The sequence below is a fragment of the Schistocerca nitens genome, chromosome 6, assembly GCF_023898315.1.
Source record: "Schistocerca nitens isolate TAMUIC-IGC-003100 chromosome 6, iqSchNite1.1, whole genome shotgun sequence".
NCBI classification, from domain to species: domain Eukaryota; kingdom Metazoa; phylum Arthropoda; class Insecta; order Orthoptera; family Acrididae; genus Schistocerca; species Schistocerca nitens.
The window spans coordinates 122,738,400-122,755,459 of NC_064619.1; the positions used below are offsets into that span (position 1 = coordinate 122,738,400).

Genomic DNA, 17,060 nt, shown 5'->3' on the forward strand with positions numbered 1-17,060 from the left:
TCCGTGGCTTGTGCCATTGAGAACTGTTCATGATCGATTGTCTGAGAGATGGCTTCCACCCTTGATCAGAAATAAGTGACACTGTTTTCAGTTCCCTTAATACAATGCTAATTCCATCAGGAACTAGCCAATGAATTCTGATTGTCGGAATTGTTGTTGTTTTAATTGGATTTTCAACAATAATTACCAAGGAAATCAACAAAATACTTCATTGCAGAACAATTGTCCTTACGCTTGCTGAACGCGAACATGATGGGTTTGTGGTCGGTATATGTCGTGGACAACCTGTCATCTTTGTACGGACAGAAAATTTCACTGCTACGTACATTCCAGCAGATCCCTTTTGTAGGTGCTCCATTTTATCTGTGTCATGAACTAGCATGAAAAAAAAAAAACCAAAGGTTGCCACTGCTTTTCCACGTATAGGTGAAGGGCTGCTCACCTTTTCCAGGTTTGCGTTCACTTGGTCGAAAAGCTTATATATTTATGGTATCCATTGCAGTGCCTATTTGCCACTCGCATTCTTTCCCACTAGTTCTGCTGTCAGCAGCACCTGCACCTCTGCCATTCCTGGCAGATGTTGTTGATAGAAGTTTACTGGTCCTAAAAACTTTGTGTTAGCGGTAATCAGTTGGTCGAGGTATGTCGTTGATGATGGCTGTTTTATCCTTCAGGGGACCTATCCGAGCTGCTGACACTGTGTAGCCCAGGAATGTCACCTGCTGTTGTTGGAACATGAACTTCACCAGTGTTGCTGGGAGATGCATTTCACCTAATTAACTACCATTCCATATTTGTTGATGCACTTGAAAATGGCCCTGAGGTGCTTTTTGTGCAACTCCTCCAATGTTGCAAATACCAGTGTATCATTCAAATACACGAAACAACACTGTTATCCCTTTAGCATATCATAAATGAACCACTACCACATCTGAACCCCATTCTTAAAGCCAAATAGTATTTGCACATACTGAAGGATGTTGTTACTGCTGGCTTCAGTATATCCTCATCTGGTATCTGATGGTATGCCTTCTTGCAGTCAGTTACACTAAATATTGCCGATCCTGCCAGAATATTGGTAGTGGTCTGGCAGCATAAGGTATTTAACACCCAGTAGTTGCCACAGGGCCCCAAGTTGCCTTCTTTCTTTTTTACCGTGTGCAGTGGCAAGCCTTTGCTGCTATGGAACAATGTGGGGCTGATGTCTATGACTGCTGTGAGGCTTATTGAGCCTAAGTCATCCTGATATGGTGCTCTCTGTTGTGCGAAACCTTCGGCGTGTGCGGCATGTTGCTGCTGCTTTCACAGGTTGCCACCAAACTGTGCTTGTAGCTCATGGTCTGATTTGTTTTTCGTCCTAGCATACCTTTGACGACTTCTTCGTCTTTCCTAATTTGTGCAGTGCCATTATGTACATCTCTTCACATCCAACATAGGAAATCGGCACCCAGTATGGCCTTTGCCGCCTCCAGCAGTACAAAGATCCATCAGTATCTCTGCCAGAGCCCTAAATCTACCTCCATATCACACTTTCTGTATAGCACTATTGGTGACTTATTTACTACCATGAGAAGCATTTGCGAGGTGATGGCTGAAGTTTTACCGTCTGCCAGTGTCCTAATGTGTGATCTTAAATCAGTGAGGTGATAGCATCTCCACTTCACGTTTTTGACGTATAACCTATGTGACAGTGTAGGTAAGCTTGACAAGTTATTCACACAATGCCAGTTTCCTCACTGTGCTCACCTCTGTGTTGAAGGTGCTCCTGTTAGTTATCACTACCTGCCATGTTTACTGCCTGGCACTGTTGCTGTTTGGGTGCAGGCATGATTTCGTGCATCTTGTTGGTCTGTCCCCGAACTGCTGGTGCTGTCCCTATTGGATATTTCCAGCAGCTCTGTTGTTGTTGTTTGTTTCTCACCCAGGCAAGTTGTTCTTGTTTTGCAATAACATTGACATTTGCATCTTTTGCATGTCAGATATCTCTTTAGTGTAACTGTTTAGTAATATCCACATGCTGCCTCTTTCGTATTGCTGAAGTCTCTTGCTGTGCGGAACCAGCTGCAACTATCATCACATTTTCTGTACAGGTACTGTCCAAGGTTGCGTAGACTTAGACTGACGTCAACAACATGTAGACATCATGTTAGTTACAGGTTACTACTGCTGCCTTGATTGCACCCCAGCAGCTGCACTAGCCATACATGCTGCAGAATCATGTATGGCAATTCTGCTTCTTTGACAATGGCCCATAGGTGCTGCCAGTAATTGTAGGGTGTTCTGTCTCCCAATTGCTGAATCTGCAATACCTGTCATATACATTGATGTAGCAGTTTACACATTCTGATGAACAACTTCCTCAAGAATGTACGTTGCCATTCCTCTGGGTATTTAAGTATGATGTCTACATCTACACCAGCCACCGTGGCATCTAATGCGCTCATTGCCACAGGAAATCTCATGTGATCATTGGCTATCTCATTCTGTTCAAATGCTAGCTCAGGTATTGCAAACCAAAGTTCGAGTTTGTCCAGCAGGAACTGCAGCGTTCACACCTTCATTTGCAGTTTGATTGTCGTTGCACATCTGCTGCAAACTGCTGTACTTGGCCTCACTGCAGAACTCTCCTCTTCCTCCATTGTCAATTGCAGCTCCTTAATCTGTCTCTGCAACCTGTCTTCTAATTCCTTTTCATGTGTGTGTGCATTGTCGCTTGACCCAATGATATTGGTTGACTCTGCATGTCTATTTGTGTTGTGTATCTCTGGTTGCTTGCGGGGTCACCACTTTGTAGGTAGATTGACTATCAACATTACGTCGTATCCAAATAATTACCATGTGTCAGGAATGCTATAAACCTACCAATCTTAGGTGTCAACAGTCAAAAGAAATGCAAAATACAACAACCAGAGAGCAATAACAAAATCCAAGGAATCGAGGAACTGTCAGCTGGGTCTGTTCCAGAAAATAAAAAACTAACTTGCACTACATGCACTTTGCTCTTGCCACGTCAGCTCCCATATACTCATTGTTGGTTAAAGGCCATCTTTATGAAAATTTTATTGAATGTTGACTCTGTTATTAAAGAACATCTTTTTTGTGAACTGCAAATTTATTGAAACACGAGTCTGAAAACACTTTATATATCCCTGGAATATAGTGTACAGTTTTACAGCCTTTAGTACCACACTGGTAGTGATATTCAGAATTACAACTTAACCAGATGTAAGATAGAGGATGTTTTGAACGTTGCATGTAACACCGAGTTTCATATGGTATGTTGGTACATTTTGTTTATATCTGTTTCTTATAATTATGAAGAGTTGTAGCAAATTATTTCTAACATAAAAATAAAGCTTGCCCCGTCTGATGTTCATATATTATTTTCTTCTTTCATATTTGAGAAATACGTCTTGAAAGATTGACCATACCATTTATTAATCTTGTATTGTCTAATCTGATCTCTGTACTTTCACACCCAAGTCAGCTTCGTGCTGTCCCCCCTATGGGGCTCATGGTTCTTTCGTGAGTTCGTCCTGGCACCCACAGGGCCCTGAGCTCTTGCACCCCATTCTTCTTCTCCGGGCTTCATTTCATTCTCCGTGCCCCTCCCTCCCCATCCTCACTCCTTCCCCGTGCCCCTCCCTCCCCACTTCACTCCTTCCCCAGTGCCTCCTCCCTCCTTCCTCTTTCTCGGTGTTCTTACTTATGTTGATCTGGCTATCCACCTGGTTTCCCGTACTCCTAAAGGTTTTGTTCCCCTTGCCTTTCCTCTTTCATCCTTTCTTTTTAGCATTTGTGGTACCCCTTTGGGTTTGACTTCCACTTCTAAACTCTCTCCATAGTGTGAGCCACTTAGGCAAGAACTCCCCCTAGCATCTACAGCATGAGTTCCTCTCTCCCCTTCCTACCCCTCTATCTTCCCCGCCGTAGCCAGACCACCCCCCCCCCCCCACACACACACTCTGGCGTGCTGGGTTATCACCTCTTGTAGCCAGTTCGTTAAGGTGTAGGTGTTATGTATCCATCTGGCTGATCCCACTGACAACACAGCGTCACACTTCTGATACCTGAACTGTTGCCTTTCCATGTACATCTAGGAGTGGTTGCTTGTCATTCCATAGCATCGGAACCCCGGGCAGTAGCTGCTGTGCCAGACAGCTGTTGCTGTGGCTGGGTGGTGTCCATCTGAAGAAACCCTGATCGAAGTAGGTGTTATCAGGGTGGATGCTTTGCGTATGAAACGTGTCAAGTTCCAAAAATCTGACCATTTATGGCCATCTGTTTTATATGTAATGGGTAATTGAATGCTGCTTCTTATGACCCTGTAGCCTTCCCTTCCCTGGCTACACCCTAGGAGGAGGGCCAGCCTTGCTGGTGTGGGATGAAAAACTTTCCCCACTGCCTTGTCTGTATTAGGATGGTTGGGGACACGTTCACCACTGCAAACTCATTATTTTTTGTGGAAAATATCGAAGAGAAGCTTGACAAAGTGGAGTCTCTCAGTAATATGCAGCCAGGTTCCCTGTTGATTACAGCTTTTTCTGACACTCAGTCTGCAGGTCTTCGCGTTTGTGATTGCCTTGGTGATGTCCCGATGTCCATTACACCTCACCATTCTTTGAGTATGGTCCAGGGAGTCATTTTTTATAGGGACCTCATCCTTCTAACTGATGAGGAACTCTGGGCCAGTCTGGAATGACGGGACGTTCATTTTGTTCATCGAGGACAGAAATGTCGTAAGGACATTTGCACTGACACCGGCACCTTTATTCTGGCTTTTTAGGGAGATACTCAACCAGAGAAGGACAAGGTTATCTGTTACCGCTGTGACGTGAAGCTATAGGTCCCACCACCCACAAGATGCTTTCAGTGCTTGTGTTTTGAGTATGTCTGCCAGAAGTACCTGGACCCTGTATGTGGTGACTGTGGACACCCACTCCATGAGGGGAGCCCCTGTGTTCTGCCACCCATGTGTGTTGTCATGACAGTCACTCTCCACACTCATCAGATTGCCAGGCTTATAAGAAAGAAGATACAAGAGTATTAAGTCCCTGGGTCATTTATCCTACACCAAATCTCACCAGAAATTTGACTTCATCCTTTTTCGATAAATTCTACTTTTGCCTCTGTTACGTCCTTTCTGCCTACTCCCTCTTCGTTACCCAGTCCCATCCCTCTCTCCTCTCCTCCTCCCCTGTGGTTCCCTCACCCTCTCTCTCCTCCATATGCCAATCCCCTTGCCTGGCTGAAGAAATGTCCCCCTTTCTTCAGCATCTGCCGGTGATGGGGCTCCCTCCCAGGACCCCTCCCCTCAGCGTTTCTCTTGCCAGAGACCTGCTACCACAACACGACCACGGTACACAGAGTCTGTGCACTCCAAGGTCACCTGCTATCTTCCAGTTCCAGAAATTGCAGAAGCCTGCTCTCCCTCTGTGCCCTGACTTCCTCAACCTATGAAAGAGACGAAAATGGAGAAACTTAAGTCCCAGGACATGGCCGCCGCCTCCCGCCCTACCCTCTGGTGCCATCTCACCCCTTGCAACCTGAATCAGACCTCTTATTTATGGCTGTCACCCCATCCTTGTTGGTGACAAATGGTGACCCGGCGGTGTGATTGGCTCCAGCCTTTTCACCTTCCATTTGGATACCTATTCGCTTTCCATTTGGATATCTACTCTGAGCTTGTTCAGTGGAACTGCAATGGAGACTACTGTCAATTTTCAGAATTGCAGTCCTTTATTGCCTTTCACTCTGTAGCTTGTGTCATTCTACAGGAGTCTTATTTTACTGATACTTACTCACTAACCCTTCGTGGGTTCCATGCTTTCTGTTGGAACTGAATCAGCCCTTTGATGGCTTCTAGTGGTGTCTGCGCTTTGGTTCCTATGGATATTGTTAGTACATGGATCCCACTTTGTACCCATTTGGAAGCAGTTGCCATTCGAGTCTACTTGAACTCTGCAGTCATCTCTATCTCCCTCGTGGTGTAGTGGCTAGTTTTTCTACCTCTGGATCACAGGGCCCCGGGTTCAATTCCCGGTCGGGTTGTGGATTTTCTCTGCCTGGGGACTGGGTATTTGTGTTGTCCTCATCATTTCATCTTCATTTGTGAAAGTGGCGAGATTGGACAGTGTAAAGATTGGGGATTTGTAAGGGTGTTGATAACCACGCAGTTGAGCACCCTGCAAACCAACCATCATCATCATCTGCCATTGATCTTTTGCTCTCTTCTCCTCTCATTCTTCCTTCCCTACACAGGCTGCGACAAGAAAACCTCTCTGTTAGTGACAACTTCCCGTTGATTCTCTCATTCCCTTCCTGCCTCCTGATGACCCAGTTACCCTGCTGGTCTTTCCATCATGCTGATAGGCCTCTACATACCTCCCAGGTCTTGTTTCCCCCTTCGTTGTCAGCTTATATTGATGAGGTCATCTGTGATCTGTCAGACAAGATAATCTTAATTACGAGCATAGCTGTTTCCCCATTTGATACATCCCGTCCGCTGTCGGCCAGTTCCGTGGTGTACCACGGCCAGTACTACCACTATGTGTCATCATCTTATTACCTTCAAACGTCTTTGTGCCAAAGCCCATTACATAATCAAACAGAGCAAATGCTTGTGTTGGGAACTCTTTGTCTCCTTATTCAGTTCTTCTGTTCCTTTGTTGTGGGTGTGGGCTGCACTCTTCACACTCCAAGGTTGTCAGTGGCAACCTTCCATTCCATCAGTTCTCATGGAACATCTTGCAACACATTTTGTGATGCCATTGGTGTCATCCTCCTATCCAGCTGCCTTCCTCCTCTGGAAACAGCGCCTGAATGGGACATGCTTCTTGCCCTCTCTTCTTCCCACGATTCAGCTCCTGGGCTTAATTCCGTGCATAACCAATTGCTTCAACACCTTAATCCTGCACAACGCCAATATCTCCTCCAGGTGTTAACCAGATTTGGCTCCAAAGCATTTTCCCCTCTCAGTGGAGAGACAGTATTGTGGTTCCTGTCCTTAAGCTTGGAAAGGATCCGTTGTCCCTTAATAGTTACCAAGTAATCAGCTTGACCAATGTCCCCTGCAAGTTACTAGAATGGATGGTGGCTCATCAGCTCAGTTGGGTCCTTGAATCTCTGGACCCTTTATCTCCTTACCAGTTGCAGCTTCTGGGAGGGACAGTCCCCGATCGATTATCTGCTTCAATTGGAAACCGCAGTTCGGCAGGCCTTTTCTCAGCACCGCCATCTTGTTGCAGTTTTCTTCAATCTTCTTAAGGCCTACAACACAACTTGGTGCCGTCACATCATCCTTAAGCTCCATGAGTGGGATCTTTGGGGCCCCCTACCAATTTCTATACACCAGTTCCTGTCTCAGCATTCTTTTGAAGAGTCCTGGTTGGCACTGTTCTCAGCTTTCCATAGACACAGGAAAACAGCGTTCTAGAGGGCTCTGTGTTAAGTCTCCTTGTTTTTCTCATCGCTATTAATGGACATGTGGCGTATGCTGGACCATTAGTTACCCCTGGCCTGTATGTGGATGATCTCTGTGTTTGGCCTAGCTCTCACTCAATCACTTCTGTGGAACAACAGCTCAAGGGTGCCATCCGGCACACTTCCTTGTGAACATTCGTGCAAGGGTTTCAGTTCTCTCCCCATGAGTCGAGGGTGATGCATTTCTGTTGCCATACTATGCTTCATTCTTATCCAGAGCTCTGCCTCGATGCCTAATGTCTGACCGTGGTCCCAAAGTTCTGTTTCTTGTGTTTTTCGTTCGACAACAAGCTTACTTGGTTACCCCATATCTGTCATCTGAAGGTTGGTTGTTTTCATAAACTCAATGTTCTTCACTTCCTTGCCCACACTGCTTGGGGCATGCACCATTCGACCTTTTGCTTTCACAGGATTTCAGTTCTGTCTCCTCTTGAGTGTGGTTGTAAAGTTTATTAATCAGCTTCTCCGCTTGGACCTGGTTCACCGTATGGTATCCGTGTAACCACTGATGCCTTTCACAGTAGCCCTGTCGATGGTCTTCTGGTTGACACTGGGATCCCTCCCCTTGCTATTCGGTGGTTCCAGCTCCTGGTTTCCTAAACTGGGATCTCTCCCCTTTCGATTCAGCGGTCCCAGCTCATGGTTTCCTATGCCATCACTATCCACTCTTCACCTGCTCACCCCTCCTGTTCTATTCTTTTCACAGCTTTGGGCCATCTCCCACCTGTTGCCCGCCCTCGGGTGGGTTTACCATTTGGTTTCTGTCTCACTTCTCTTCACCATGACTTCCATCTCACATCCTTGTTGTCTTCCCCATGTTCTATCCTGAGCAATCCCCCCTAGATTAATTCCTCAGCCATGGATTCAGATGGATCTGTTCTGGGGTCAGAAAGATTCCATCACTCCAGTGGTGTTACATTGTTTGTTCCGAATGCTATTATGGGAGTTTCAGGATGCCATTGTTTTTTATACGATGGCTCTAAATCCGCTGATCATGTGGGATATGCTTTCACATCTGCTGTTGGCACTGAACACCATCTCCTGCCTGCCACGTGTGGAGTGTTTGCTGTGGAATTGATGGCCACCTATCGGAACCTCTGCTTCATAGAACAGTTGTCACTCACCCAAGTTTTATTATGTACAGACTAAAAGAGTGGCCTTCAGGCTATTGCTTGGAGTTTTTCCAGCCACCTCTTGGTCTTTGCCATCCACGACCTTCTTGCTGATCTCAGTGATACTGCTTGTTCGGTTGATTTCCTTTGGGTTCCTGGCCATGCAGGTATCCCAGGTAGTAAACTTGATAATCATTTGGCGGGGAAGGGGAAGGGAGGGTAGGGGGCGGTCACCTACAACCCCCACCCCCCCCCCACCACCACCACCATTGTCCATGACCCCTCCAGGGGTGAATTTGTTGCTTTACATCAAATCAATTTTTGCTCAACCATGGCTTGGCTCTTGGGAGGCTACTCTGGTGTCTAAAAAACTTTGTGCCATCAAGGAGACTCCCACAATGAAGCATTCTTCCCTCTTTCTCCTCCAGCAGCAATCTACCATCCTCTGCAGTCTTCGTACTGGCCATACTAGGTTGACTCATGGATTTTTACTTTAATTTTGCACTGTGTTGGTCTGAGGAATGGAATCAATTTGCAGTATTCATCCATCAATATTTTTATTAGAAAAATTCAAGCTCTTTTTCCCAAATGCCACTTATTGAAAATTCAAACTGTTATAAGAATAGATAAAAGCACTACTCTTATGCCAATCTGTTACATTGCTGAACAAGACTTCAGCTGAATGTACGAGATTCCGAAAAATTCAATTCAACAATAGTTACATGTAAAATCCCTTTTTGCCCCATTCTAAACCCTCTCTAGGGATTTTTCCAAGCCAAATCTGCAGCGGTCAGTGTTGGATGTTTTCTTCTTGAATGTGTCAAGTGACTGTCATTTGTCCTCCAAAAATCTCAAGACAGGTAGATATGAATATGTAATGCAGTTTATATTCTCTGTTTGCTCATTTATGAGACACTGGGGACATAATTTGGAAGTACACTTTGAAGAGTAGTTGACAGGAACTTAGACCAGCTATTAAATGTAGAAATTTTGTTCCTTAATGCACTCAGAACTGACAAATGGTAAGGCGATAGCAAAATTTGCTGGAAAGAAGCCTTCACTGTTTTTTTTTTTGCTCATAAGCTTCCTACATCAATGAAAGACAGCATCTGGATTGTTGTTATTATTATTATTATTATTATTATTATTATTATTATTATTTTAAAACGGTGGGGGTTTGTGAATCTTCCTGGCAGATTAAAACTTAAAACTGTGTGCCAGACCGAGGCTCGAACTCGGGACCTTTGCCTTTCGCGGGCAAGTGCACTGCCAACTGAGCTACCCAAGCATGACTCACACGCCCCGTCCTCACAGCTTTACTTCTGCCAGTACCTCGTCTCCTACCTTCCAAACTTTACAGAAGCTCTCCTGCGAGACAGGGCGTGAGTCGTGCTTGGGTAGCTCAGTTGGCAGAGCACTTGCCCGCGAAAGGCAAAGGTCCCGAGTTCGAGTCTCGATCGGGCACACAGTTTTAATCTGCCAGGAAGTTTCATATCAGCGCACACTCCGCTGCAGAGTGAAAATCTCATTCTGGTGGGGGTTTGTATTGCCAGGAAACCTGAAATTCTCTCCTATATTCTGACGTAACAATCCACTCTGCTGCATCAACATATATTAAGAAATTCCTGGGAAAGCCCATGAATACTGTTCTAAAAACTCCAGAGCTATTGCCATGTGATTATGGTTTTAATTTGAGATTAATATGGAAGGTAGAGAATCAGTAACAAAGCAGTGGTAAAAGGGTCTGGTTTTCAGCAGAGCATTCTCCATTATTAGTTTAAGAATGTTTGCTGGTTGAAAGATGTCTGTAGAACAGCCTTGTGTATATTGTTTGTTTCTTTATTAAACTTAGTTAATTTAAAAAAGTAAAATTTATTTTCACCCACTCTCACATATCTGGATGTTTTAAATATGACACAGCTGAAAAATAAACCACTGTTGAACATTCATTTATTCGTTTGCTTATTTTCCTCAGGGTAACAGATCTTGACATCGAAGATGATGCTAACTGTAAACATCCTCCATGTTGTGTGAGCAATTGGTTATCTATTCCAAGAGCAGGAGGAGGAGCAAAACAAAAATTGTGTGGCAAACTGACACATTCTGTGATGGTTACATTGCGGCAACCACAAGCAGTAATCAAGTTTCATTCGTCTGCTGTTCATAAAGAAGGGAGAGGATTTCTGATCGTATATAACACATGTACGTAATGTGTGAGAAGTTTGAATTACATTTTGCATGGTAGTGTTATTTAACAACTGAATTTGCATTGTGGCAACCACAAGCACTAATCAAGTTTCATTCATCTGCTGATCATAAAGAAGGCACAGGATTTTTGATAGTGTATAACACACATACGTAATGTGTGAGAAGTTTGAATTGTATTTTGCTTGGTAGTGTTATTTAACAACTGAATTTCACAGATGAAAACAATTAAAACAATGAGACAGGGGCGACCATGCAAATTTAAATGATAGTATATACTGGCGTTTATCAGTACTCTTCTCAAAGTGTGTCTTTCCCTTTTCCTGGGTACCGTCAAATGGGGTGATTTCGGATGGTTTTGTCGCTATTTTGATTGTAACTTTCATATATATTGTTAGATTAAATTGATTGTTATGGAAGTGGTAGGGTATATGTGTAACGAATAAAATATCCCAAAACCAGAAAGTGTATGTGTAGGTATATTTATCTGAGGCAGTTAAATAAAGTGTCAGAATTCACCCCCATGGATTGGGGTGATTTCGGGCACATGTGTTTTTTAAATCTCTGTCCAAAGTTACAGTATATAGAGGGTGAATTCGGACATATACTGCCTTTTGCTAAATTCTACATGCTTTTTATTTGATTCTGGTGACATTTTACACATTTTAAGGTAGCCCTTTGTTACGAATAAGTGATATGGAATGATAGAATGAATTTTATATATTACAGATAAGTTTTTATTTTGCAAGAATTGAAATAAATTTTTTTACAGTTCTGAACTGAAATATTGGAAACAGACAGAAACAAACAAAGCAATTTAACTAAAAAGGTCAAAATAATTTTTCTCATTCATTATTCTAAATTAAGTTGCAAACACTTTAAATAATGGTTGTCTTCGAGTATAAAGCACATCTTCTCGAAAAATGAACATTCCTCTCTTCTCAACTGGTGTGGGAGGTATTCTTGAAATTTCCAATTTTTGTATTGTCTCTTCATCGGCGACATTAGGAAACACAAATATGTTCTTACTGTTCTCATGTGGGCGCATGAATTTCACACTTACTCCTGTAGCACTAACATTTGTGGCCACTCCAGCATACTGCCTTGTTTGCTCCTTGTTTCCATGTTCATATTTGTACTCTGCAACAGGAAAAGCTTCTTCTTTCAGCAGTAAAACTTCATTGGATAAAGATTCATTTTCACTTTCACTACTGCTAGAAGCACTGTCACTTGTACTAAAATGTAGACTTACACGGCTGGAAATGTCATGTCCATTATAATTAATCGGGCTGTTATGCCGTGGTCGGTTGATGAATTCTGTGTCAATTCCCAACATTTCATCCCCGTCTGCGGAGGACATCTTCAAGGGGGTCTGTAGCTCGATGGAAGGTCCAACACACCCACTGGCTCACTACTGATTGCCACTAAATTCCGTGTCTGCACACTCCCACACTGACACATGACGTCACTTGTTTTGAAAACGTCAGTGCAATTGGCCGCTGTCCGCTGCCGTTGATCGCCGTTGCCATCACCCAGTGGTGGAAGGGTGGTACACATCTTCTTCAACACCGGCATCCAAATACCGTTTAATTTCACGCCCTCCGCCTTTCGATTGAAATTATTAGGGTGTTTGGCGATTTCGATTGCCTGCCTGTAGAGCGTAATATCCACTTGTGGCCGCTAGTACTTGCGTCTCCTCGAAACAAATATGGTGGTTACCTGGCTGGAAAGCATGCTCCGCAACAGTTGATTCTTCCATTTCTCCTCTTCTACAATTACCCTTGTGCTCTTCCAAACGTTTTGAAACAGTTCTTTTAGTGGTACCCACATAAACATCTCCACAGCTGCATGGGATCCTATACACTCCAGCTTTTTCCAGTGGTTTTCGAGCGTCCTTGACAGGCTTAAGGTATTCCTGTATTTTCCTGGTGGGCTTGTAAATTAAGGTAATATTCCGCTTCGTCAAGATCCTCCCTATTCTTTCCATTACATTTTTAACAAACGGCAGGAAAACCTTAGATTTTGCAGTAGCCTGTACGTCACTATGGTTTCTGTGTGGCTGTCTCAATGCACGTTGTATTTCGGCAGACGAATATCCATTCTTCATTAGTGCATTATAGAGATGTTCCATCTCAGCATCGAGCAACTCAGGTTCACAAATATTTATAGCTCTGTCCACTAACGTCTTGATAACACCCCGCTTCTGTTGTGGGTGGTGGTTCGAATCCTGCAAATAAGGGTCCATGTGCGTGGGTTTGCGGTATACTGAGTGACCCAATCTTCCATTTTTGTTTCTAAAAACAAGCACATCGAGGAAATGTAATTTTCCGTCTACCTCCTCCTCCATTGTAAACTGAATTCTTGAGTTTATACTATTCAGATGTTCGTGAAACCAGCTTAGTTCCTCCCTGCCATGTCTCCACAGCACAAACGTGTCATCCACATATAGGAATCATACATTTGGTTTTTTGCTGGCGGTACCTAATACCTGTTCTTCGAATTTCTCAATAAACAAGTTTTCAGTTACGGGACTTCCCATAGCCACGCCATCCGTTTGTTCATAAAACTGTTCATTCCACTTGAAGTATGTGGTCGTCAATCAACACTTAAACAGTTCTGAAATATCGGCAGGAAAAATTTGATCCAGCTGTTACAATACATCATTAAGTGGAACCATGGTAAACAGCGATACCACATCGAAACTGACCAATATGTCCTCCAGCTGGACCACTATGCCATTCAATCTGCTGATGAAATGTGTCGAATTCTTTATATAAGAGCCCAAACGGCCCACATGTGGTTTTAACAGCGTAGTCCAAAACTTGGCTAACGGGTAAGTGTGCGAACCGATGGCACTTAGTATCGGTCTCAACAGCACATTTTCTTTATGAATTTTGGGCAATCCATAAAGCCTCGGTGGTAGCGCAACCGAATTGCATAGACCTTTCTGTACACTCTCTTCTATGGAGGCCTTTTTTGTTAACCGCGGCACAGTTCTAAGAACGTTGTTAGCGGGGTCCTTATTCAGCTTCCTATATGATTGTGGATCCAGTAGATCAGTAATTTTACTCTGATAGTTGGCCACATCCATAACCACCATTGCACTTCCTTTGTCAGCTGGGAGAATCAAAATACTATCATTGTCATTTAGGAGTTTTAAAGCTCTTCTCTCACCCACAGTTATAATACTCTTCGGCAGTTTTGCATTGGCTAATATTCTCACTGTTTCTATACGGATTTCTTCAGCTGTTACAGAATCCACACTGCGAATTCCTGCTTCTTCACTGGCTATAATTTCTTCCGTGTGCACAAAATGCGGACTAACAGCAAAATTTCCTCCCTTGGCAAGCACAGATGTCTCATCTTCAGATAATGAATGTTTGGATAAATTGATAACGGTCTGATTAGGTAGCAAATTATCAAACTACTTCTTCTGTCTACTAGACATTGTCAACATACGCTTCCCCATGGTATCATGCAGTAGTCTATCAATTTTATCCCAGTCACCGCTGCACAGTTTATTACTGATAGTAATATGGAGAGACATTAACTTACAGTTTGTGCTTGCCAAGTCCCGTCGGGTCTGCTGAATGCGCTCTCGTAGTAAGGCCTCCTCAGTCCATTTGAAAATGCGTTGTGCCTTTCCCGAATAGAACAGTTGCTTTATCTTCAGAAACTGTGGTATAACACCGATGGCTCAGCAAGGAGACAGGAATGTGGGGGAACACAAAAGCTGAACTCTCTTCTTCCGGAGTCCTTCCAGGCGACGCACTTTTCTTGACATCTCCTCCCCGTAGAGGCGTCTGATACTAATATGTAGACTTTCACGGCCAGAAATGTCATGTCCATTATAATTATCCGGGCTGTTATGCCATGGTCGGTTGATGAATTCTGTGTCAATTCCCAATGTTTCATCCCCGTCTGCGGAGGAAATCTTCAAGGGGGTCTGTAGCTCAATGGAAGGTCCAACACACCCACTGGCTCGCTACTGACTGCCGCTAAATTCCGTGTCCGCGCACTCCTCACTTGAAGAGAGTGTACAGAAAGGTCTCTGCAATTCGGTTGCGCTACCACCGAGGCTTTATGGATTGCCCAAAATTCATAAAGAAAATGTGCCGTTAAGACTGATACTTAGTGCCATTGGTTCGCCCACCTACTCCTTAGCCAAGTTTTTGACTAAGCTGTTAAAACGACATGTGGACCATTCGAGCTCTTATATAAAGAATTCGACACATTTCATCAGCAGATGGAATGGCATAGTGGTCCAGCCGGAGGACATACTGGTCAGTTTCGATGTGGTATCGCTGTTTACCATGGTTCCACTTAATGATGTATTGTAACAGCTGGATCGAATTTTTCCTGCTGATATTTCAGAACTGTTTAAGTGTTGTTTGACGACCACATACTTCAAGTGGAATGAACAGTTTTATGAACAAATGGATGGTGTGGCTATGGGAAGTCTCGTAATTGATAACTTGTTTATTGAGAAATTCGAAGAACAGGCCTTAGGTACCGCCAGCAAAAAACCAAATGTATGGTTCCAATACGTGGATGACACGTTTGTGCTGTGGAGATATGGCAGGGAGGAACTAAGCTGGTTCCATGAACATCTGAATAGTATAAACTCGAGAATTCAGTTTACAATGGAGGAGGAGGTAGACGGCAAATTACATTTCCTCGAAGTGCTTGTTTTTAGAAACGAAAATGGTAGTTTGGGCCACTCAGTATACCGCAAACCCACGCACATGGATCCTTATTTGTACCGGGATTCGAACCACCACCCACAACAGAAGTGGGGTGTTATCAAGACGTTAGCCGACAGAGCTATAAATATTTGTGAACCTGAGTTGCTCAATGCTGAGATGGAACATCTCCACAATGCACTAATGAGGAATGGATTTTCGTCTGCCGAAATAAAATGTGCGTTGAGAGAGCCACGCAGAAACCATAGTGGCGTACAGGCTACTGCAAAATCTAAGGTTATCCTGCCGTTTGTTAAAAATGTAATGGAAAGAATAGGGAGGATCTTAACGAAGCGGAATATTACCTTAATTTACAACCCCCCAGGAAGAAACAGGAGTACCTAAAGCCAGCCAAGACACTCACAAACCATTGGAAAAAGTTGGAGTGTATAGGATCCCATGCAGCTGTGGAGATTTTTATGTGGGTACCACTAAAATAACTGTTTCAAAACGTTTGGAAGAGCACAATGGCAATTGTAGAAGAGGAGAAACGGAACAATCAGCTGTTGTGGAGCATGCTTTCCATCCAGGTAACCACCATATTTTTGTGGAGACGCAAGTACTAGAATTCATCAACCGACCATGGCATAACAGCCCTGATAATTATAATGGACACTGTCACTTGTTTCAGCACTTTTTTCGTTTCCTTGAAAATCTCAGCCAGTGATTGATTTTCCAGGTTGAACGTCTAGTTTGCGGCAGTGGCGAGAGCTACCAACTTATTTGGAGGATAACAAATTTCTTTGAGCATTTCTTCAAAAGTGGAAGACCATGTGTCTGCATTGTTTTGCTGGCTCTCCTCATTATCAGGCAATTTTCGTAAGACATGATCTGGATCAAAAGGGATTAGGCCCGTGGTGCGAAATCCACCCTTCGTGTTTTCCTTGTAGTTTGCTGAAATCTTAGTCAGTGTCTCCTTCACGAACAGCTTTTTGTAAAAGTTCTGGGTCATAATTACACCGTACTGCTCTTATACGTTCTTGGCATTGTCCGAAATCACCCCACACAGTACACAGTTTTACAAAAACCATCGTTCTTTTATAACCTTGCACGAGAAACTCAACAAACTTGTAGAGAAATTGTCTCAATGCTGTTAGCTACTGAGTGCGTCGACAATTACGGTTACAATAACTTCCTACTCGGCGCATCAATAGAAAGTTTCCACTTTACGATAATGCATGGATTTTTAACACTGAGACTGTTCGTCAATTATTCACCTAGGGAAACAACTGATGCAAAATAAAAGTTGTGGAAAGCGATAAATGCAATCCTGCACTTAAAATAACTGGCGCATGGATGTTAAAATAAGTAACTCTTTGTTTCTATGCAGTGGCAAAGAGCAAATAAGCCATACTGTCCAAATTCGCCCTCGTGTCCAAAATCACCCCATTTGACGGTACTTTCATATGACTAAATGGTAGCACACACAGTCCGCGAATCTCCTGATTTATTTTCATTTATCATAAATGTGTTGTCTAAATTAAAATGGTTCTGTACAAGTTTCATTCAAAAAGTAAGG

General features: G+C 43.5%; 1 protein-coding gene across 4 annotated transcripts in view; it reads left to right on the forward strand.

The window, feature by feature from the left end:
• LOC126263138 (low-density lipoprotein receptor-related protein 12-like) overlaps positions 1–17,060 on the forward strand; it is a 105,431-nt gene that overhangs the window by 33,387 nt on the left and 54,984 nt on the right. For all 4 annotated transcript variants that reach the window (XM_049960166.1, XM_049960168.1, XM_049960164.1 and 1 more), the window contains exon 5: positions 10,570–10,796. In XM_049960166.1, the coding sequence (XP_049816123.1) occupies positions 10,570–10,796 (227 nt within the window). The remainder of the gene's footprint in view (positions 1–10,569; positions 10,797–17,060) is intronic.